This window comes from Xenopus laevis, chromosome 3L, assembly GCF_017654675.1.
Source record: "Xenopus laevis strain J_2021 chromosome 3L, Xenopus_laevis_v10.1, whole genome shotgun sequence".
NCBI lineage: Eukaryota > Metazoa > Chordata > Amphibia > Anura > Pipidae > Xenopus > Xenopus laevis.
In genome coordinates, this window is record NC_054375.1 from 90595288 (window position 1) to 90620354 (window position 25067).

General features: G+C 38.1%; 1 protein-coding gene across 2 annotated transcripts; it reads right to left on the reverse strand.

The window, feature by feature from the left end:
- Positions 1-277: 277 nt before the first annotated feature.
- Positions 278-24019, reverse strand: net1.L (neuroepithelial cell transforming 1 L homeolog). Of its 2 annotated transcripts, NM_001086906.1 has the most exon segments (11): positions 1683-2190; positions 2366-2552; positions 3798-3968; positions 4745-5002; positions 5521-5597; positions 6270-6429; positions 7988-8146; positions 8549-8656; positions 13534-13593; positions 14704-14770; positions 23856-24019. In NM_001086906.1, coding segments are annotated over 11 exon segments (1752 nt in total). In that variant the 5' UTR covers positions 24011-24019; the 3' UTR covers positions 1683-1840.
- Between the last annotated feature and the right edge of the window lie 1048 nt (positions 24020-25067).

Below are 25067 nucleotides of genomic sequence, written 5' to 3' on the forward strand. Positions count from 1 at the left end.
ATTCAGTTCGGCCAAAATGATTTGGCTGAATCCAGAACCAAATCCTGGATTGAGTGCATCCCTAGAAACAAGTGTCAGTTCTAGTATCCGACAGTAACCCACTCTTGCAAAAAGTGTGCCCAAAAAGTAGCAGAAACAAATTTCCCATTTATAGTTTTTACTATAAAAAATGACATGTACGAGTGTTAACATTATTTTACATATTTACAACCTCAATGCCCAATATACATTATTTTATATTATAGATGGGTTGGAAAGCCAGAAAGATACAACAAAGTTCTAGGATTTTTTTTTTAATGTATTTGAAGACTTTTAGCTGTACAGGTAGTTTTACAAAAACAAAACTTAAAAAAAACACCTTATTTCATAATGTACAACATATCTGCAGGTTTCCTACTTGTCACCATATACAAGATCAGGATTACATTATATGGTATGGACAACTCATTTCATTAAAACACTGATTGGAAAAATAGTCAATTATAGATATCAGCATTTTATTTTCAGATATCATACTATAATGTCTATAGTTTTCTACTGCTAGTCTCCAAAGAAGAAAAAAAAACACAAAACAAAAAAACAATGCTCTGGTATTTGAAACATTCTGGTTTGGTTCCTCCACATTCTGAACTCTCTAGTTCCTCTGAAACTTCTAATTTTCAACATGACGTCTGACCTTCTACAACGTACTAAAAGCCTTCTATCAACCTTTGCCATTTCCATGGCCCATAAAGCTAAGAATAAACTCTCTACACTACATACATTTATCAACCTGCCTTCATAGCCTTCACGTCTCTCTCACTAACAATAAAAATGATGCCTACAACATCCAAAAAAAAAAAAAAACCACTCCATAAGAAATGAAATTTTGTCTTTATACTCCTTCCTACTATACCAGTTTAGCAACTTGTTTAGGATTTGGTAAAATGCATTGTTTTGGTAAAGAAAAGGCCATATTCAAAAAGCTTCAAAATACAATATATGGTCTTAAAAAAAAATAATCTATGCTACTTAAAAAATTAAATACTTGTAAGCATACACAAATATAAAGTAGGAATGTACAGTAAACAAACATTTCCAGTAGGTAAAGTGGAAAACCTGCTAAAAAGCTTAGAGTCTGTTTCAATTAATTTAAAAAGGGACAAAGCCAGTCAGTTTTGTTTGGCACACAGAAGAGGGCTATGTTACATCAGATACTGGCCACTTCTCTTCAGCTACTTTGTTGATGGACAGATACTTGTGGACTGACAGACAGGCTACAGCTTGAGGAAACATCCCTATGTCCTGTCACGGAGGTGGGGCAGACGGAAAACAACGTGAGCAGCTGAAGAGAATAGTGGGAACATATTTAGCTTGAAAAGAAGTACAGTAGTCCTGTACCATGCAAAATCCATAAAGGAATCCTAAAATGGTGGTGCTTTACTTGCCCTTTAAGGTTACCAACTCAAATTGTGTGCAACAGGAAATACTATTTGCTGGCTTAAAATTAGTGGTTGTATTTAAATGAACATGTAGATAAGAACACACTAACCTTGGAGTGAACACCAAAGCTCTTACATACTGTAGTCCATTAAGAACCAATATTGCGTATGAATGTCAGCATGTTTAAGATTTAAACAGTATTGCTTGAAATCAAGCCCAAAATGTACACTTGTATACAGTATAGACCAACAGACTCTAGCTTCAACAGTGTTATCTTTATACCAGTAGCTGCCACTGAAAGGGAGGGGGGCATAACATACAGAAGGATTATGAAAATAATCCAGGCATGCTCACATCACATGACACAAAATATACATTTTTATATAAATAACAAGTCCTTTCAAAGTGATCTTGCAAATTAAACCAAAGTCTCTTTTCTCTGCTGTGTTTTGTCTGTGGTTTTTTGGTCTTCTGTTATATCCAAGAGTGGGCTGAAAGCATTTTCCTCAAGGTCCATTTCCATAATGCCAGATATAGTAGACGACCTTCTGGGAGTTTTGCCATTTGTGGCTGGTGGATGATTTTCTTCACATTCTTCACTCAGGTCCGGCAGTTCCTTCTGTTCTGTGGGAGACTCTTGTTGGTATGGAGCAATAGCAGTTTTAATACAGTTCAGCCACTGCTGCTTGTGAAAGACGTCATTGGCTTGGAGCGTGTGGCTCTGACCAGCACAAGTATCTTTAAAACGCACTCTGAAGATATTTTTTGCTGAAAAAGAAAGGACACTATTAGTGTATGCACTAAACACTAGTCAAGCTATTTAACGTTTCATTTAGGAACATGAAGGTGTACATTTCTCCACCCGATTTAAATATATGACAATGGCTTGTATACAGGGCTTTTAATAGCATCTTAAAGTGCACATTTCACATCCATGTCTTACCTTTGTCGGAATTACTGAAAGCACCTCTAAAAGAGCCTCCCATCCTCACATCTCCGTCCTGAAGATCCTCCAAGACCAGTTCCTGCACAGGGATTGGCTGCCTGTAAACCTGAAAATACTGGTGCTCATTTCGTATAATAGGACGAGTTAAAACCAGGACATCTTGGAAAAGGAACAGGAACAGCTTCTGTAACAGAACACAAATGTAAACTATTAATTAACCTTTAATCAGTTCTCTAGTACACAAACACATATGGCATGGGACTGGTGTTATTTTGCAATTGAGACAGGTCTCTTTCTCTCTTTTGCAATTGAGACCTCTCTCTCTCTCTGTTACAGAGCATATTTTGCTGGAATAAGCAAGAGATGGCCTTCAAAATAAATACTAAACCGTTCTCTCCAATTCAGTCATCAACAATAATGTATTGCCATGTTTCTATGTAGTGAAGTAAAGCTGGCCATAGATGTAAAGATCTTTAAAAGATCTTTTCTTTATCGTGAGACCACGATTATCTCAAAACGATCGTTTAAATGTACGATGTGTCTATCAACTAAAAAGACCATTTTAGGTGATATTGCCAGGAAAACTGAAGGGTAGCTGCCTGCTTGGCCCTGTAAACATAGATAGATTGCACTGGGACCGATAAAGATTTGTAAAACTGGCCGATCAATTTTCTGATAGATGTCGGACGAAAAATCGTAAGATGTAGGATCGTTCGAATCCCACTAACTTCACGATAATTTGACGGATTGGTCAGATCTTTGCGTCTATGGGGACCTTAAATGTGCCATGCAGTAATCAACTACAGACACACAGGAAATCAGCTGTAGACTTAACAAGAGCATCACTAAACAGAACGTTGATCAGATCTGTAATAGCCCTAGTACTTTCAGGGAGAACTGATGAGACACTTACAAACATTATGTCAGTGGAGTCCACATTTCTGTTCAGTGAGTTTACAATTGATCCTCAGCATGCAGCTCAGATTCAAAAGCAAACAGTTATGACCCATGTGCCCCCCCCTCAAGTCACTGATTGGTTACTGCCTGGTAACCAATCAGTGGAATCCAAGAGGGCCGAAAAGCAGAAAGTAGTGTTCTGGCTATTATGTTACACATTCAATCAGGCCAGCCTTTATACATTACATTTTTGGCTAACTAACTATATTAGAAACATTTTTTATTTTGAACAGTCTAAGTAACCAGCTTTTATTTTTTTACTGAACAATTCCTTTAATTTCCATGTTCTTGAATGATACTTTCTGATAGTTTTCCAATTAGTTAGAACCTTTACCATTCAGAACTGTAGTAGTCTGGTGAAGTTTTTGCATTTTAAAGCTGCAGGTCTCAGCGAGAGTGGATTAAAATGCAGTGCGCTATAGACATAAATTCAAATTTTATTGTCCCTGATTTCGAACGATAGACTACTTACATGCCCATTCTTATTCTTCAGCTCCCCGTGACAAAGCAGTGCCTTGCTGGATTCAATCCGCAGATCCTTCTGCTTATCATCGAGGTACTCCAATTTGTCAATATAATACTGGCATTCCGATTCACCTTTTTTCAAGTTTATGTCTGTAAGTACTCCTTGAATTAAGCATAGCTGGAAAAAAAGTAACATATGAGGGTTAATATTCAAAAAAATATCTGAGACTGCATTCTTAATGTTACTTTTATACCAGCCATCTGGCCACAGCCATCACACAACAGCAAACAAATCCACAATCGAATCATAGGATATAGTATAGCTTAAACATGGTGATAATTCTTTGTTAGAAGTCATTTAACTTTAGATCCTTTTATCATATAAAGCTTATGCAAATTAACCTGCTCTGATCCATAAGCACCACTATTAGCTCAAAATGTAATAGTAAAATTTTTAAATTTGACATGTTATGATGTTTCTGATATACAGAGTTATAATAGCACAGACTTTGTGGGGAAAAAAAAACAGTGTATTGCAAGGAATTAATCGACAGCTCTTGTCACTTCCTGGTCCGTTGACAAAGGCAAACAAGCACTAGATTAAATCTCGAGATGCCATGTTGGAAAGTGCATCCAATTATGTTATAAATAAACAGAGTATTTCCTGCTCTACAATGGTAAATTTGAAGTCAGCAGAAAAACAAGAAAAAGGGCCCAAAGCCAACACCAGCTTTCCTTTAAACAGCTGACTCATCAATATTTTTATTTTCAGTCCTCAAAATCCCAAGGCAGAAAAAGCAGTTACACCCTTGGGAACTGTTCTTTAACCAAGACATTATTTTTGAAATATTGCAATTCATTCAGTGTCTTTCACAAAAGCAAAATGAAGTTGCTCAACAGCAAGAGGCAAAATGTTATGCAACAGGGCCTAGTCCATATTTCAGCAGTACTTACAGCTTCTTCCAGAGCCTTGGTGTCAGGATGATCTTTTGGCGTGTGCCTGAGGATTTCCTTCAGAAGAAGAGGGTACTTGACAAGGCGACTTCTTGGTATATCAAGAAAGCTCCAGAGATCAAGTTTACGGCTGAAGGGAGACTCAATACAGCGCTGAAGAAAGTCCTGGACTCTTCGATCCAATTTTTTTTTGTCAAGAAGAGCTTTGGCAGCTAGTTGGTTGCTGCAGTATTCTTTGTATGCATTCAGGCGAGGTAACTGTAAATAAGAAAGGAAACATTACTGAAGGCTCTGCCATAAACCACTACGTGCATTACGCTTTATTGAACAGGAATTTACTATCACAAAAGGTCTTGTGCAAGGTAAACCTGTTCTAGAGAACTATTCTTGTATGACACTCCCGTGGGAAAGACTAGTAATCAAGTAGGTTTCCTTATTGTCACAAAATGTCAGGTAAAGATTATTATTTTAAGGCCTCAGACATTCTAGTAATTGCCTTGCGTGTTCTACATTGGGATTATCAATAACCACAATGGAAGTGATCAAGTACGATAATGTTTTGTATTCCAGCTAATTGCAGTAATGGTTCATAGATGGTTACTGCTCACAAAACTCCCAAGTAATCAGTACACAGAATCATCAAGGCTCTCTAAAGGTCTTGGAAAAAACAAAGCACCCTTATTATTGTATTTTTATATGTAGCTTCATTACACTACAGTTCTACAATACATGTTTAATAGAAAAAAAGGGTAACATTTATAATGTAACTTACTTACCCAGTTAATAAGAATGGGACCAATCTGACCAACTGTCCCATCTGCCTTTGTTGCTTCCCCAAGTTTAGCAAGCAATTCTGAAAAAAAAAAAAATCCAGATAATAGGCAACTAATTTAACTTTAATTTTGGTTCTGCTTTACAGATAGCTTAAAGGGATACTGACATGGAAACATGTTTTCTTCAAAATGCATCAGTTAATTGCTTGCTTGGAAAACATTCATCCGTTTCTCAAAAGTACAAACATTTTCTTATATTTAATTTTGAAATCTGACATGGAGCTAGACATATTGTCAATTTCCCAGCTACCCCATGTCATGTGACGTCAGTCAGTCATACTGCTGTACTGCAAGTTGGAGAGATAACGGCCCAACCCCCGACAGTCTAACAACAGAACCAGTGGGAAGGTAACCAGATAGCTGCTCCATAACAGCTCCCTGGTAAATCTAAGAACAGCACTCAATAGTAAAATCCAGATGCCACTGAAACACTTTCAGTTAAATTGAGAAGGAGAAATAACAGCCTGCCAGAAAGCAGTTTGATCCTAAAGTGCTGGCTCTTTCTGAAAGCACATGACCAGGCAAAATGACCTGACATGGCTGCCTACACACCAATATTACAACTAAAAAAAATACACTTGCTGGTTCAGGAATTAAATGTTATATTGTAGAGTGAATTATTTGCAGTGTAAACAGTGTAATTTAGAAATAAAAACTACACCATGATAGAATCCCTTTAAATAGTAACTTACCTTCATGAAGAGGAATGTAAGAATCTAGATCTCCAAATATTTGTGTAAGTTCTTCCTCAGACATAATAGAAAGCTTCAGCATTGGGTCATGATAGGCCTTCCTTGCCAACTTTAGATCCTCAATAAGGTCTTGCTCCCCCTTTGTCATTTCAAATATTGCCTGCTCGGAAAACATTCATGGGTTACTAATCTACAAGACAAAGGGGCACTGCGGAAATGCTGGGATAAGCGGGATTGGATTTTCACTGGATATGTATATCTGGATAAGGGTTGATTTAAAATCATGAGTGTTCTAATATCTTAAGTTCTGCCATGGTTTGGAAAGATTAGGTTAACCATTTAAATGAAGGAGCGTGTAGCTGTGGTTTCCCTTTAACAATATACTTTCTGAAAAACATTGTTACTGTTCAAAGGTTGCACGTCTGCGATTGCTTTAGGTCAGTTTAAAAGTTTAACAGCCTAGAATAAAACCCAGTGTGTTCAGGATAACCAATCTCACCTATCCAATTATATTGAACACAAGAGCAAATAAAGTTGCAAGTTGTAAGAAACAGTCCTTTGTGACTCATTCTGTCATATCATCTATATATTTTGCTGTAACTTTTAATTTTTTAGGGATTGTTTAAGACATAGCAGGAAGCATTTGCTGAGGGTCTGTAGAATCATATTCTCTTGAAGCATTCTCCTGACAATCATTATTATTTTATCCAATCATTTTAAAGGGATACTGTCATGGGAAAAAAAAAATTTTCAAAATGGATCAGTTAATAGTGCTGCTCCAGCAGAATTCTGCACTGAAATCCATTTCTCAAAAGAGCAAACAGATTTTTTTATATTCAATTTTGAAATCTGACATGGGGCTAGACATTTTGTCAATTACCCAGCTGCCCCATGTCATGTGACTTGTCCCTGCACTTCAGGAGAGAAATACTTTCTGGCAGGCTGCTGTTTTTCCTTCTCAATGTAACTGAATGTGTCTCAGTGGGACATGGGTTTTTACTATTGAGTGTTGTTCTTAGATCTACCAGTCAGCTGTTATCTTGTGTTAGGGAGCTGTTATCTGGTTACCTTCCCATTGTTCTTTTGTTTGGCTGCTGGGGGGGAAAAGGGAGGGGGGAGATATCACTCCAACTTGCAGTACAGCAGTAAAGAGTGATTGAAATTTATCAGAGCACAAGTCACATGACTTGGGGCAGCTGGGAAATTGACAAAATGTCTAGCCCCATGTCAGATTTCAAAATTGAATATAAAAAAATCTGTTTGCTCTTTTGAGAAATGGATTTCAGAGCAGAATTCTGCTGGAGCAGCACTATTAACTGATTCATTTTGAAAAAAAATTTTTTTCCCATGACAGTATCCCTTTAAGTATTTTAACAGAGATGTCTCACATGTGACCTGGCAACCTTTGATGATCTACAATCACAAGTATTCTCATTTTTTAAGCTTCAGGAAGTTGTAGTTAAACAGCTGAAGGGTGTATACACACTGTTAACAGTGTTCCCTTCACTGTAAAAAGCTAGGAGGTTTAAAGCCTCCGCTTGACTAATCCCACATATTTAAGCAATTCTAACAATTTAATGTGATCATAAGGTACTGCACTGATTCACCAGTAATATGGCAAACTAACTTAGAGGTCTCCAATAAAGGTAGGGATAATAATGCAAAAGCTAAATACATTGATAATAGTAAGTGAACATATGCTTAATAGTTTAACTTGCCTCTTGCCGTTTGATTTCTTTGGTGCTCAGAGATTCCTTCATATTTATTTCAGACCACAAAACACTGTTCCTTCTTTTGGGTGGGGTAGGTGCAGACACCTTGCTACAAGTTTTCTGTGTACCGCCTGGAGACTTGTTTTCGGCTCGCATTGTAAATGACTGGCAAGAAAAAACATGTTTGAAGCTGTTCAGTGCTTGAATTCTCTTGAAACCCACTGGTCAGGTTTAAACAAGTAGAGTCAACATTTCAGCACAAGGGGTATTTTTGGTGAACACTTATGTGCAACAAAAATCAGAAACAGAAGAAGAAAACAGAAATCTCAGTGGTCACATGGAAGCAGGACAGAGTTTAGATTAACTATAGCACGAACATGGTTTAAAAGATTATAGTAACAGTGTACACAGCACATTCAACAAACATGCACTGAGGTCGGTTTCCTTAATGTAATAAGGACTTTAGACTGTAAGCTCAGTTGGGGAAGAAAATAATGTGAATGATGATCTGAATTTCTGTAAAGCACTGTAGAACAAGTGAAGGATAATACTAAATATAGACGCTACCTGGATGGTTTGGCCAAAGCGTCTGACTGCGCCATTTCTTACAGGAGATATTAGATTTGCCAATGATGTGACTCGCGATAGAGGCCGAACTCTCTTAGTGCTTGGCTCCTACAAAAAAAAAAAAAAGACATATTTCAACATTAGATACAATATTCTGTGGGAGAAAAAAGTAATTATGAAATGCTAACTCAAACACAGCAATTAAACTAAATACTCAATTAGAAATAAACAACAAAAATAAACCTGCCTTTCCATTTAGACTACATAAATCATAGGCTGTGTTAGCCGTATATTGCAAGAAGAATTCATGCCATAGAACAAATGCAAAGGGTGCACACAAAAAGACAAACAATTCAAAAGAATGGGACCCATTATCGGGAAACCCATTATCCAGAAAGCCCTTCTCATATAGACTCCATTTCATCCATATAATGCAATATCAATATAATCCAGATTTTTAGAAATTATTTCCTTTTTCTCTCTAATAATAAAACAGTTATTGGAAGCAAAACCAACCTACCGGTTTATTTAATGTTTACATGATTTTCTAGTAGAAGGTATAAAGATCCAAATTACCAAAAGATCAGTTATACGGAAAAACCCCAGGTCCCAAGCATTTTGGATACCTGTACTACATCTTCAGGATCACAACTCGCTTAACAAAACACAACAAATTGGTCTGCCTAAACACAAGGCCACTATGCTTACTTAATAACAGTGACTGTTTGGGCACAGCTGAACTCCAACAAAAAACCAAAACAAAAACTCCCCCCTCTGAAATGGTGTAAAATGCAAACTGGCATGTGGATGCTAATTATCTGACATAACAATGAAGTATAGAGATTAGCCAAACCTAGCGTGACCTGTGTACCCTGGGATATTTTCACAACACCAAGAACCCAAGGTGAAACATGATCTTAGAGAAAATCTCTTCAGTCTCGGCAAACAGAAAAGCAGCTCACTTTAGTTTTGTTTGCAATAAAACTAAACCCTCTCCCTCTCTCTCTCTCTCTCAGAGAGAGAGAGAGCGAGAGATATGAGAAGAATGGATATGCATGAGGGTATACCGAGAACCATAGCAAATTTGAAGCCTTTGAAACAAATGTAAAATGAGAGGATTGGAACATTCCTGTAAAAGGTCAAAGCAAGAAAAGTCATAGTGTTTTCCACAAAGCAGAGGCCAATGCACATCTGTAAAAGTTCACCAAGAAGGAGCTGCCATTATCACACATGAAGCTAGAAATCAATGTCATACATTGACAAACCTTTAACACCTTTAAGGGGTGCAAGGAAATTTAATTCAAGGGAAAAATAGGGATTTAAAATAATGCAACATATTGTAAAAGGTAGAATTATAAATAAATACATAAAACAATTTAAAAAAAAAAAAGATTTATAATGTCACATTGCACGGTTGATTTTGTTTGTTTTGACTTTCATATAATTAAGAAAAGCCACACATATAAAGTTATAGAGACAGCATATATATGGTGCGATTTTACTGCATTCAAAATATTCACGGATTTCCTTCGCTCAGAAACTTCAAAGTACTTCTCCTTTACAAGGCATAGGGATGGATGGCATTCCATACAAGAAATATAGAGGGGCAGATAGAAGACAAAGAGCCTGAAGTGCTGATCAGAAAGCCCCTAATTCTAGCCTGAGGGTGTAATATTAAATCTGATGGTATGCACAGCAGGTTCCTAACAAGATCACTGGTGAGCACAGATCTGATTTATGATCAAAGCTTTAAATGAAACCTGTTTTTCCCAAACTGAAATAGTGACTTAATATTCAAGTTGCACATTGATGGCTAGGCAAGGAATACATGCAAACAGTGGGAGGATAACTTAGATGCCTCCAACTATATTTACTTTTCAACATGAAATCTATGTTACGACACTTAAATACATACCTCTAAGTCCTTAGATGCTTGGTTCTGAACAGCAATAACCTGAATAGTCCTCTTGATAGGCAAAAGACCTCCAATTTCATCATGAGCCACCATAATTTATTATATTCCTCTGACAGGATCTGGAACTAATCCACTTTAAAGGTTCAGTCCTTGCTTGAGCAGCTGCCTTTTCATAAACTAGTCTCCGATGTGCTAGGAAACACTCACAGCTCCTTCCCATACTGCATACTTCCCTTGCTGCAACTCAATGAGGACTGGAAAGAGCAAAGGCTTAGTGCCACTTAAAGGTGGGCGGGGCATTTGCTTTGTGGGCGTGGTTTCATGACATACCATGTCATTTGCTGTGAACAGCTGGCACACCTACAGGCTGCTTCTCAACTTACAGCTGCTTTACTTTATGGCTCCAGACAATTTTATAAATGGAAAAACAGCTTTGCATGCCATTCAGCTCACAGTAAGGAGACACAAGTATAAGCATTTACAGCAGCTAAAACCAGACAGAAAAAAGAAGCCAAACTATAAAGCCTACATACAATATTGCCAAGTTAGTTCTATACACACAGAAGGGAAGGGGAGTGAGAGCAGCTCATACAGCTTGAAATACAATGAACTGTTTCTCAGCACAAGCAGCGCATGCTGATTTACTTTGTTCTTTTATAACAATCAGCATACAGTATTTTGAGGCACAATATCCATTTGCCCAAGTAACTTTTTTTTTTTTACAGATAAGTCACCATAACAAAATGCCTGAATTATCCCCAAACTAACAAGCAGCATTTTTATTAGCAACTCCCTTCTTCAGCAACAACAGCCGCATGTAGAAAGTGACCCAGTTATAATACTTGTATGTCTTGAGCAGATTTAAATGAAAGAAAAGCTATATTATAGTAACAGATCACATTAAACAACCAGCATTTAACCCTTCACATCCTGGGAAAATTTCCAGAGCTGACTTAAAAGTAGTATCCCAGCAGCATAGTACATTTCGGTTGCTGGTCTGCGCTGCGCCCTATGTTTACAGCAACAAGTGGCACAAACACACAACAAAATGGACAGACATTCAAATGTTTAGGGGATTTATAACTCCCCCCAAAAAATGAAGACTTGGGGTGCTTCTCTGAAGACTTTCAACTTACACTCATTACTTATTTTTAGTGGTTTGAGGTTGTATTTAATATAACAGGCTTTTGCCATTTTAAATGCTTAACATAGGTACTTCCAATTCGTGATGAGCAGGTCAATAAATAGTCAACCTGCATGACCCTAGCCCATCCCTAAACCTATGGGCAGATTTCATGTGTGTGTAATGATAGATTATAGCACAATATCATAAATTGCCTAAATGATCCTTACACTGACTTGGTGCAAAATGGTCAGCTTTAAAGGAACAGTTTGGTGTAAAAATAAAAACTGGGTAAATAGATAAAAAATGTTTCTAATATAGTTAGCCAAAAATGTAATGTATAAAGGCTGGAGTGACTGGATGTCTAATAAAACAGAACACAACTTAACTTCCTGCTTTTCATGTCTCCAACTTGGAGTTAGTCACCGACATGAAGGGAGGCCACATGGCACATAAACTGTTCAGTGAGTTTGAAATTGATCCTCGGCATGCAACTCAGATTCAAAAGCAACAGTTATGACCCATGTGCCCCCCCATTCAAGTCTCTGATTGTTACGGCCTGGTAACCAATCAGTGGAAACCAAGAGAGCTGCAAAGCAGGAAGTAGTGTTCTGGCTATTATGATAGACATCCAGTCACTACAGCCTTTATACATTACATTTTTGGCTGAGTAACTATATTGAAAAGATTTATTTTGCACAGCCTATTTAACCACTTTTTATTCCTTTAAGGTGGCCATACATGGGGCAAATGAAAACGAAGGGCAGTCAGTCCATGTAAGGCCAGCTTAACTCTGCCAATCTGTTTACTCATATACCTGTAACCACCCATCTCTGAAGCCACCAGAAGGGGGACCAGGACCAGTTGAAATAAAAATGAAAAAACGGCAGACTTTAATCTATAACGGTGTGGAAAAAAACAGGTGGAAAAAAAGCAAAAAGTTGTAGGTTTTGGGCACATTCACAACTATTTCCAACCAGCCTTAGGTTTCACATGGAAGTACTTTGAACACCAGTGTGCTAGAAGTTTTTTAGTCACATATCTAATGCTCTTGTGGATAAATAGAAGGAAATCTCAATATATCCTAAAAGAGTAGAGACTGCTACATAGGATAGGGCCACTCTGAACAGCAGTGTTACCTGTTTATGCCAAGGCCTTAGACCCAGTTAATGTGTGTGGAATAAATCCTAAATTATTGCTAGTAACTAATAATGTGACAATGCATGCAAGAAGAACTAGTGAATTATTCATCATCTGCAACTCCTCCAAAACATGGTCCACCTCTGAAGACACATTGGGGTATATTTAAAGTTAGAGATCACCACAGTCTGATAGAGTGCAATTCCGCCACTCTCCATTCATTCCTATGGGATATTTAAAGTTGAATTTATCAAAGGGTGAATTTTCACTTTCACCCATTGATAAATACGCTTTTAAATAATCCCATAGAATTGAATGGAGAGTGGCGGAATTGCACTCTAGCAGACTGTGGCGATATACCCCTATGGGTATTTGAGCTTCTGCGATTGAGCAGGTCGAGGCATGTGGCCCTGGCCATGATTGGAGGCAATGCTTATGGCTGATGTTGCACAGGGCTGAATATTGGCCTGTAGGAAAATGCAGGCTGAGAGTTAGCCCCTATACTGGCATCAGCTACCTTCCTTCCCTCATCTAGAACCATTGTGCTGGGCCGGGAGCAGATTTCTGCCCTGACATGCGAGAGTTTGCTTTTAGGCGCTGATGCCAGCATAGGAGCTGAAGTAAAAAGCATAAAAAAGTACTTCAGCTTATCAGTGCCAAGACAAACAAACTCACAAACCTATCAAGCATGGACATTTTCATACTGCTAAAAAAGGAGTGGAATACCTGGACAGAATTAGATCAGCATATATCTATTTTTAATTTATCTAAGCAACATGAGTAAATTTGTGTAAAGGGAATTGTTACCTTGAAATCAAAGCTACAGAGACTCAGGGCATCATCATCTTTTTCACGCCGTTTCCTTTTCTGCAGATAAAAGAACAAACAACAAAAGACTGTTATATCAACACTTAGAATAGACAAGAGCCATGAATATCCTGTAAATGATATCCTTATAAATGGTGTGGTATCATCACTCACTGAAACTTGTGTATTATAAATATAACAAATAATGCACCCCCTGTTGTAAAATAGGAGTATACTAAAAGTCACCTCATAGTTCAATGACCTGTATAAATGCACTTGGCCTTCAGAATCATGGCTGTGTCCTTTTGATCATGGAACTCCTCTGTCACTTATAATATCCTTATAGTTTACAATTGGGGGTACAGTGTTCACTACATACACTACAGTGAGCAGTAAGTCCACAGTAGTTGTAATGACACTAGATGTTTAATTGTATCATTCTGCAGCAGAGAATACAAGGCAGTAATACAAGAAAATTTTAATATTTTGTGCTGCCCCCCTGAAGCCAGCAGTTTCTTTAGGGGTCACTTATATGAAGGTCCATTAGGGTGAGATTTGGAGCATTACTTATTTGCTGTCCTAGATATTCTTGGAAACATGGCTGAACGACACTCATGTTTTCCTGTATCGAATAGTTAAGGGGAAATTATATATAACTTTTTCCCGCATAGTAGGCTTTTTAAATATGCCTATGTAATTTCACCTATCTAGCAAGATATTTTAAGTTTAAAATCACAACTCTTATTTTTTAGAAATGTAATAAGCATTGCATTTTAATAAAACGCAAATATCAAAACTGAAAGCCTTGCCATCTGACATGGAAAGTATATATATTGTACTAAATATGTGTATTTGCAATGGAGATTCCTGAATTATAAAGATATAAAAAAAAAAAAAAAGCACAGGAGTACAGGCTTTTAGTATAGCCTTCCAATTACTCGGCCCTTGATAATGTTCCATACGCTTGAATAGAAAGGATTATGTTAAAAAAAAAAAATGCATGCTTTCATGTTTTTTTGAGCACTAATTGCATGTTGGGCCACACATGTGAAAAGGAGCCAAAGCTGGGCAGGTAGAGGAACTCATTGCCAGAAGCAGCAGTAAGCAAAAACAGTGTCTTCATAAGTCATACATCAGAACTGGACACACGTCTGTTTTGAATGTGCTTACCAGAGTAAAATCCCATTGACTGCTAGGGGTCAGAAATGTAAAGGAACTACCTCTTCTAAGAGAGTACCTAGGGAGAAAAAAAAAAGTTCAATGAAAATCATTTAAAAAGTTTGTCAATCAAAAAACTGTTGATGCAGTTTATGTCATAATTTGGTGGTTGGTTCGGAATCCACAAGAACAGGAAATATTGAAGACTGAACTTTGACCTCCTTATCAACATTTTCAGTATTTTAATGAGACAGCCCAGAAAGAGTGCTCTGGAGGAGGTCATAGCAGCATTCTTCTCTGGTGTGCAGATTAATATATTTCTTGTGCAGTTGCTAGCAGACATGCTGGGGCCATGACATTTTATTACAGGATTCACAGTATTATGGGTCACTGTATCATGAAATTATGAAGTTATGAAAATGTAGCTAAAAAATCACGTGCAAGCATTTCTGAACCACTTCCATAACTGACAAGGTGCCCATCTAAATTATTACAGGTGGACTTCTGCCAAACACACTGGAAAGCTCCTGCCCGCAGCCCTACAGGCAGTAAAGCACCATCATACAAGATTCTTTGCATAACATTGCCGTGCTCGCTAATAAAAATGTTTCAACTAATCTCACCGAATAGGGCAGTAGACAAAACTGATTAAGTACTTTGGAAATGGCGACATGTCTGAGACTAAACAGCTGCCTCCAGCATCAAACGCATGACAACTGTAAACTGGAGAGGGAAAAGGAGTCCACAAGTCACTACTGTGCTGCCTCAAATAGAAGGACAACGTTCATTTCAACTCCTGCTCTGTATATTATAGCACACTTGTTTACACAGATGGGAGTATACAAGAAAAGAGAAATATAAATTATGTAGAAAAACTCAATACAACAAAAAAAATCTTCAATGCATCAAAAAAGTAAAACTGATTACAGATAATTAATGATTTCTCATCTTTACTTGGCATGAATACAGTGATCGGAACAGCCTGTTTTTGTGAAGCATGTTGATCCCCAAATCAGGCAAATTTCTGATCCTTTGATGACCTTGCCAAACAACTGGATGTTATTGTATACGGCCAGCTTAAGGGTAAGGTCACACTGGGAGAGTCGGGGAGATTTAGTCGCCCGTCGACTAATCGCCTCTCCTTTGGGGGGACTAATCTCCCCAAACTGCTCCTCCCTATCTTCCGTCCAAAGTTGCCTCACAAGGAAACTTCGGGCGACTTCGGTATACAAAGCGCCGTGAGTGCCATGCCGGTGGAGATTTTTCATTCTAGCAGGCGCAAGACAGAGGGAAGCAGTTCAGGGAGATTAGTCGCCCCAAAGAAGAGGCGATTAGTCGACGGGCGGCTAAATCTCCCAGTATATTACAGTTCAGTTGTTTTCGAATTGTTCACCAGAAATAAAGACTTTTTTAAATTGCTTTCCATTTTTTAATTGTTACTGTTTTTTCCAATATAGAAGATTTAAATTAAATGTTCCCGTCTGTGGAGTTTCAGTCTGGCAGCTCAGTGACTAAGGCGCAGATTTTGAACAGTTACAATTTGATACATTAGTTGATGCTGCATCTGTGGCCTATTGGCAACTATTGTATCAAGTCTAACAGCTGCTTTTAAAGAAATTTAGGGATTCTGCTCAGCAGGGTCAAAGATAATAAATATATGAAATAATGTATTAATTTAGACCAGTTTACAGTCAGTGACCCCCTCAGAGCTGCTTCTGAAACACATTGGAAGGTGAAATACTAAACTTTACACTTCAATATTAGAAAAAAGGTTGCAAATAGAAAATAGGAAGTAATTGGAAAATGTATATTTTTGGTGAACTGCCAAATGAATTGAACTGAAAAAAGCATTTGAAGATGAACAACCCCTTTAACCATTTTTTCACACACAGTACAGACATTTCATTATTTCATACAGACAAAACAAATAGTAATTTTTTATTTATTTTATTTATTTAACAGTTCTCCTTAAACCAGCAAAATTGTGACAAAAAAAGTAAAGTATAGATAGACAATTTATTTAAAGATGACATACTTTTAAAGTTCTGGAATAACCATTTTAGTTACATGCTTAAAGTTTATTAAAATTTCCTATCAGAAAAACTTTATGTTGCAGAATGAAAATGTAGCCTTGCTGATTTACCAAGAAATAACTATGCTTCAGCAATGGGTGGGAATTAATATCTTACCTTATTGTGCCATCAAGTGGTCAAATAAGGCAACTACATGAAATATAGTTGTGATTTCTGTCGAAAATTGAAGTTTGACTTGAGTAAAATTTAAAATTACTGCAGCCATGGCACAGATAAGGGCTTTTTTATAAAACTAACTGAAGAAATACTAGAAAATGCTACATATTGTGTGTGACTATACCAAGACCAGCCCTTTATCAGTGAATATCTGTGCTTCTGAAGATACCCCAGTAGCTCACAGCACAACCTCTGCTGTCAGTTACTTAAGTTCATAAATTGGCTCTTAATACACTGTATACAAGGATTGGGATATACAGTGAAACCTCAATTTTATATCCCCTGATTTTAGGGAATATATTACACTTTTTTTGTGGTCCAACCAATTTACAATGCATTTCAATTGGTGCTTTTCTCTGACTTTACACCAAAATTTTCTCAAAAACAGCGGTTTGTCTTCTCTGAATTGTGAAATTAGAGAAATTGAGAAGTTTAACATACTAACTAGATGCATATTTTGCCATTGTTCTGTGTGTAGTCAATTCCAATTAGTCTGCACTTTTACAGCCATGCACAGATCACTTATTGCTTTAGGTTGTGTGTGCTTGAGTCTGTCAGAGAGGTCATGTTTAAAGAAGAACTAAAGTCAAACTAAAGAAGTAGGCTAGACATGTTGTTCCTGATGTTTTGGGCTACTGTACCAGCCCAAGGCAACCACAGCCCTTTAGCAGGAAGATCTGTGTCTCCAAAGATGCCCCAGTAGCTCCCCATCTTCTTTTCTGCTGATTCACTGCACATGCTCTGTGCTGCTGTCACTTACTGAGCTTAGGGACAGACTTGCAATATACAGTTACACATAGAATATAAATGTAACAATATAAGGCTGATTAATACAGATAATTACTACATGGAAGCACATAAACCAGTGCAATTAGCATCAGAATTTAATAATCAGCCCTGTAGCATCAGCTTATATTACAGACAAACCTCATTTTCTGCTGGATAATTTGTGATGACCCCTAAGCTTAATTCTTAACAGCTGGTCAGAGCCCACTGAGCATGAGTGTAGCAGACACTTTCCAAGATGGTGACCCCCTGTGACAAGATTGAAGTCCTGGATCATTGCTGCTAATGACAAGCTGAAACTTTAGGCTGGTACAATAAGTTCAGTATATAAAAAAAAAAAATATTTTTAACCATATCCATTTTCTATATTGTTCTCCTTTAACCTGGTCATTAACAAAGTAAATCCTGTATTTAAAACTAAAATGAACTCCTGTGTGAGAATGAGTTGCTTTAACATACTTCCCTGATTTGGCATTTCTCCAAATTTTACACTTTTTAAAAAAAAAAAGAGGGATATACTGTATACACACAATCAAACGTATCACAATTCAGCACATCCAGTGTCACTCAGACTTTCTCCTTCCTTCCAAACTTTCAAGCGCTCCTTAAAGACCCATCTGTTTAAAGAGGCTTATTCGATGTACCTTCATTAATCATTGCTGTATCAAAAATGACAAAGTGTTTATATAATCCTAATGTCTCAATTGTACCCTAACCTTTAGTTTGTAAACTCTAATCTCTAGGTCCTTCTAACCCTATTGTACTCTGTAATCCTTGTCTGTTATCCACCATTTATTCCCTGTTTGCTATAACTGCAGTAAAGCACTGCGTATCTTGACAGCGCTATATAAATAAATGATGATGATGTTGATGATATATGGCCTACTAAGATCCAAAATAGTAAAATTATGTGGGCACATTTAAAGGCATGGATCATTACTGTTATAGGGCACTAAACTACTCTGCTGGTACAGTAATTACAGTATTTCTAGCCACATTCGTTTTTAGGCTTTAGTTCTTCTTTAATGATGATGATGATGATGATGTGTTCTAGTGTCTGGCCAGCTTTAGACAGATTATAGCTATGAGCCTTCAAGAGATCAGATGGCGATCTTCACACAACATGTTGAGATATAACAGTAAGGAAAGAATTACTTGTAGTAAGTTGTTGCAGCGTTATGAATCCAGTATACAAATATGGGTTGTGAACTAGATATTTTGTACTGTACCATGTTGTTTTGTAGTCCACAGCAGGCTTTTTGTCCTAGTGGGATGCTTTGAAATGTTGCTGAATCTCCATAAAACCACACACTCATTTGATAGTGGTACACTAGTGGATTATGGGGCTTACGAATGAATGTTTGCATTATATCTTTGCTGGTGGCAAATCTGATATGTCAGGTTGCTGTGATTTTGTAAAACAACAAAAGTAGCTAACACAGGAGAATCAGCTGTGTGGGGCACACTAGTTTCACTAGTTTTAAAGTTCATGCATTTAGGGTTTAGAGTGAAGACAAATATGTGACTGGCAAGCGCAAAAACAAAGTGGAAACTGAATTATAGGGTAGGAAATATACCGAAGCTAGGATTCACTTTGGCACTTGGCAAGATCTTTCATGAAGTAACTAGTATTTAGCCAAATCCAAAATATATGTAATCTGTGCATTCCAAATGGGAGGCTATTTAGAGTTAACTACTATGCACTACTACCCCAACATGCTAACTGAAACATTGGCACAGCAAAGAAATTGATTACTGTACGCTTTGTTGAAGATTGAGGCATCATTTGTAAATAAGCGCTACATATTTTTATATACTGGAGAATTAGTGGAAGTAATTGGTTAGAGATTGCAAGAGATGGATGGCTATATCTTTGCTTGTTTTGTCCACTGGTCTTGGAGGTATAAAGGCCCCCCAACAGAAAGTGGTGCAGGGGAGGCTGTCTCAAGTAGATTTAGGGCGCGTGAGAAAAAAAATTTCACACTTGTTATGTGCATGGGTTCGGGTAAATAGGGTTTCCATAAAAAATGGAGCAGATTGACTAGGGAGGGAGGAGAGTTAGATAAGATCTGAAAGTTTGTGAGTTTACTGAATACATGAAGAGGGTCTGGCTGGAATTGGACATGGATAGTTGTTCAGGGCAATTGCTTATTATCCACATCACGTCAATAACCTCACTCCTGAGCGCTGATCCAAGACAGGGGAGACTTAGGTAATATCAATTTCAGCTTCTTTATTTAAGCACACATAGTAAAATTACAGCAGTGGGGTGCAAAAAACTAACGCGTTTTGTGCCTACAACTCGGCACTTCCTCAGAGTTGTGTGATCCTCCAGCAGTTATTAAATCACAATTCGCTCAATCTAAGTTTGAAGAGAATTGTTAGGGCAGAAGGCAAGCCACACTATATGAGACAAGAGCTATTGTGTTATATCTTCTCTACCACAGGTGACTATTCTCCTGCAGTGTGATCTAACAGCTAATAATGGGGATAGAATAGAACTCCAGCTTCAGTGAATAACGGCATGGTTTTTATGGGGTCATTTTGCAAATAATTCACAGCATAAACAGGTGTGACCATTTTTTTTAAAAAAAAAATTCATATTGGGTTAAATGAAATATGAGGGAATATGTCCCCTTTAACTGTAGCATTTGACATCAAAATTTGGCCTGGTTTTCCAATAAATACTGTGTCTTCTGGGGGCACACTAGCACTTTAGTTACAACTGCATGTTCAATGTGCTTGGGCAAAGAAATCAAATAATTTTATGCCTGTACTCTGTAGGGGGTACAAAACATCCCACACAGGACAAGTCTCAGTCTACCCCATATACTAAAGGCTGCTATAGACTTAACAATTACAATTGTCTGTTTACAATTTACATTACAGACATTTAGAGCTGAATTGTCAGATATAGGGTAGAACTTCACGGTGCGGCTTAAGACGACGCGTCGCCATGCTCCGAAACACATGTGACATGTCGGATGTCCTGAAGATACAGGAAACGAAGGAGAAATCGCAGGTAAGAACTACATTTATCCGACTGCCTGATGAAAACGCTCGAGCCGCACCGTGGAGTTCTACCCATACAGGTATAAACAACAGAATTTTACCTGTGTCGGACGATTCAGCTGTAAACACTGGCCGACGTTAGGACGCCTTCAAAGGCACCAGATCAAAATTTTCCCGACCTGCCCGATATCCAAGTCTTTTACCAATCAGTTGACTCATTTCGTACATTATCTGTGCGTCTATGGCCACCTTAATCCAGATTACCAGTTGTTTTAATGCTGCCTTGGCATATCACCAATGTCTATATTAAAGGGGTGGTTCACCTTTAAGTTAACTTTTAGCATATTAAATAATGTCCCATTACCAGCAACTTTTCTTTTGTCTTTCATCCATTGTTATATCTTAATTATTTGTCTTCTTCTGAGGGGGGGGGGAGGTCACTGGTCCTGGTAACCAAAAAAAAACTATTGCTCTTTAAAATTACAATTCTATTATCATTTTCCCTCTAGTATTCATATTCCAGTTTTCATGCAAACCACAGCCTGGTTGCTAGGGTAAACTGGAATTTATCAACTAGACAGCTGTTGAAATTCCAAACTAGAGAACTGCAGAACAGAAAGCTAAATAAGGGGGAAAAATGCAGAAAACAAAAAATTAAGACCAATTAAAAATGACCTCAAAATATCAATGTCAGCATCATACTTAAAGGAGACCCATCACCCAAGTAAATTATTCCAAATCATATTTTATCACATTAGTCAAGCAAAATAAACTTTAATTACACTGTATAAATTATTTGAATCGTGTTTCCTTCAGTCTGGGAACTATAATTATAGCAAGCAGGCAGGAGCCATTTTGTGGACACTATTATTAAGACAAGCCTTGCATCATCTCAGAATCTTGTTTGTGCACCAGAATGGGGAACCTGATATTCATCCCCATGCACTGGCTACACAATTAAATGGTTAAGGGAACGGGGGAATGTGAGGAGAGCAGTGACATCTAGGAAGTGCTGAATGGAAAGTGAAAATTATTTGCTTGCCCCGAGGGGCAGGCAATATTTGATGGACAGCTTAGATTTTTGAATGAGTTTACAACAGCTATGAACGCTTTAAAGGAGAAGGAAAGTCGTTTAGCACTTGGGGGTGCAAAATGTTAGGCACCCCCAAGTAATTGTATTTACTTACCTGAAACTCCAGGCCGGTGCTCCTATCAGCAGAAAACTGCACCGGCCCAGGGTTATCCCAGTGATCACCACAGAGCGATCCTCTTCCATCTTCTTCTTTCTTCGTGTGGCTGCACATGCTCATTAGAGTGAAAAGCCTTCAGCTTTTGCATTCTACTGCGCATGCGTCTGCCCCGGGAAATTTGAAGAAAGAAGAGGCCGGAAGAGGATCGCTCTGTGGTGCTCGCTGAAATAACCCTTGGCCAGTGCAGTTTTCTGCTTATAGGAGCACCCGCCCACGGTTTCAGGTAAGTAAATACATTCACTTGGGGTGACTAACATTTGGCACCCCCAGGTGCTAAACAACTTTTCTTCTCCTTTAATTATAAAAGAATTTGGATTTCATGTTTAATTTGAAAAGGACTTTTATTATACAGCTTTTTATGTCTGGGTGACAGGTCCACTTTAAAGTTAATTTAAAGGTAAAGAGTCCATTTAAGATGGTAATACTGTGCAAATGTGTCTAAGCACAAATAAGTATTGTTGGAGTTTATTTTAAAGGAGACATAGGATAAATGAAAAACCCCTAATTTTGTAGGCAATTATGAGTAATATATGGTGTTGCTTTTACATGGTGTTAAAAATGATTATCTTTAAAAATAGCCCCTTTATTGGAGCTCCTTATAGATGTTCACTGGTCCCTGATTCAAACGAAGGGTGGGCGTGTCCTAACGGACCCTGCCAGAAGCACAGTAGGTGGGGGACAGCCAATCACATCCCTGCATTCACACAAGCACGGATAGGCTTCAGTTCCCTATCAGGTCCTGCTAGCTGCTGATTGGTTCCTGTCCTACAGTGAGCTGAGAGCCACCGGTTCCCCTGAACAGCCTGGGAATTCAGGGAGCAGAAAGTGGAAGAGAAGTGAGGACTATTCGGTTTTTTGTAAAAATATTCAATAAGTCAGCCTGAAACACTACCTTTTTAAGCACAATTCTTCTATATCTAAAAGATGCACTTGTACGTTCTTAATTTTTACACAAAATGTCTCCTTTAAAGGATGTCAACCCAAGAAACTTTTTTTTTTTTTTTAGCAGAATAAAAGAAAAACACAATTCTAAGTAACTTTCCAATAGGAATTTATTAAAAATGTTTAGTGCTTTATACGTCATTTGTAAATGTAATTGCTCTTCAAAGTAGCATTTGCTTAACTCCTGGATGCTACTTTTTTAACAATGTTGCAAAAGCGAGTCTCCTCCAGCAAGACAAGTCTTTCAATGGGCTGACTAACGTTACATTGTTTCAAAAGTCAGAGCCACCAGGGCAGACAATAGAAAAGGAGACAAACACTGCTTTTAATAACAATAATATATCCAAATAACTGGAAAAAAAAACATTACCAATTTTTAATGAATGTAAATTGTTTAGAATTATGTTCTTTTATTAGGCAAAAAGGTGGGTTTCTGGGTTGACCTGTCCTTTAAGAAGGGGTGGCTAGATAAGGGTGTGGCTGTATCCCTGCTCTGGTTGGCTCTCCTTCTATGTCCAACATATGGCCTGCCCTGTAATTAGACAAATGGACTCAAAATAAATGTACAGTGTGTATAAGTTTGCAAAATTATAAGATGCCTCCATTGTTCATAAGCCTCGTGTGTTCCTTCCCTTTCCCGAATTCATTGGATATGCAGAAAGCTGAAGTCACTGAGCAGCAGAACTACAAGGGGTAGAACCCGCTAGATGCTCTGAACTACTAATGCCTCTGGTTATTATTCACAATCACCTCATCACAATAACAACCCAAGCTACTCACTTCCCAGCGCAGAACTGCCAGTCGTACGTTCTACATGTGGCCTAGAGGGTCAATATGGTTAGAAATGTGTTCAACTATTGGAGACCAGCGCAGTGCACTATGGGCGCCACGGCCTACAACTGCAGCGAGCCCGAGTAAAGCGTACCTTCTCGAATTGCCTCCCTCCGGAGTGGACAGCCCCCCGACCAAACTACTGACGGATGACTTCCTTTTAACCCCTTTCCTCTTCTTGTCCTTCGCGTTTTCGGAAGGCGGAGTGAGAGGTGCCGGGGGCGCCATTACCTCCTCCCCCTCCATCATAATCCAGATATTAAACGGCAGAGACAATAAACGTTCCTCACAGAGCCAACAGCCGCGCCGCCAGTTTGAAAAGAGCGGAAGTCTGGTACCGACCAATCACGTAGCGAGCTGCCTGTTGCTAAGAGACCAAGGCAGGCTAATCGCGTTTCTCTTGCTTGAAGAGCGCAGCGCTCATAGGGGAGGAACAAGTTCTGGAACATGACATCGGAATGTTATCACTAGCCTCGCCTGAAAGACATACTGACTCCAGAAATTAAACGCTTTTTTTTTTTTTACATCTAATCATAATATTGCCTTTGAAAGCTACTTATAACTTTGCCATAAAGTATTTGCACAATGCTTTTACATTACCTGCTGTTTGATGCCTCATGTTCCTGTATGAGGGGGCTGCCATATTTGTGCATTAGAAACTCTAAAGCTCCCCATAGACGCGACGATTCTTCTTGCCGAACGACCGATTTTAGGAAAGTCTGACCAATCCTTCGAAATTATCATGCAGTTAGTGGGATTCGAAACGATCGTACATCTTACGATTTTTCGGCCGACATCGGTCAGGAAATTGAGCGGACAGGTTATAAAATCTTTGTCGGTCCTTGTGCAAATCGAAACTATGTTTCGGGGCCAAGCAGGCAGCTCCCCTTTATTTTCCTGGCAAATTGGTCTTTTTAGTTGATGGTAAATTCGTACGATCGTACGATTGTTATGAGAAAATCGTTGTCTCACGATGAGGATCTGATCTTTTAAAAATCTCAACATCTATGGCCAGTTTAACTGACAGGTTGAGGTGGGACAGTCAGGTTGGCAAAACAGTCAGGTTTAGGAACTTCAACTAACAATTACTTTAAAAAGCAGAACTATCAGCAAACAATAATCAACATGACCTATAGGTAACTTTTAATGTGCGCTCATATTTTAAAAAGTCGTTTTTTAGTATCACTTTAAGTATTCTGCAGAAATGTAATGAAAAGTATCAGTCTACTAACTGTATTATTATCCTCTATCTACTCACTTTTAGGGCCCTTACTTACTGGTGTTTGAAGCTGCGCTCCCCTGCATT

What these genes read in the sequence shown, in the direction of transcription:
- net1.L (XM_018250706.2), bottom strand. Translation starts at nt 10,556, where the DNA reads ATGGTGGCTCATGATGAAATTGGAGGTCTTTTGCCTATCAAGAGGACT. An exon ending in GCTTTGGCCAAACCATCCAG is followed by an intron (nt 8,147 to 8,548) that starts GTAGCGTCTATA and finishes TTTTCTTGCCAG; the next exon opens with TCATTTACAATGCGAGCCGA. An exon ending in GTCCCATTCTTATTAACTGG is followed by an intron (nt 5,003 to 5,520) that starts GTAAGTAAGTTA and finishes TCTTATTTACAG; the next exon opens with TTACCTCGCCTGAATGCATA.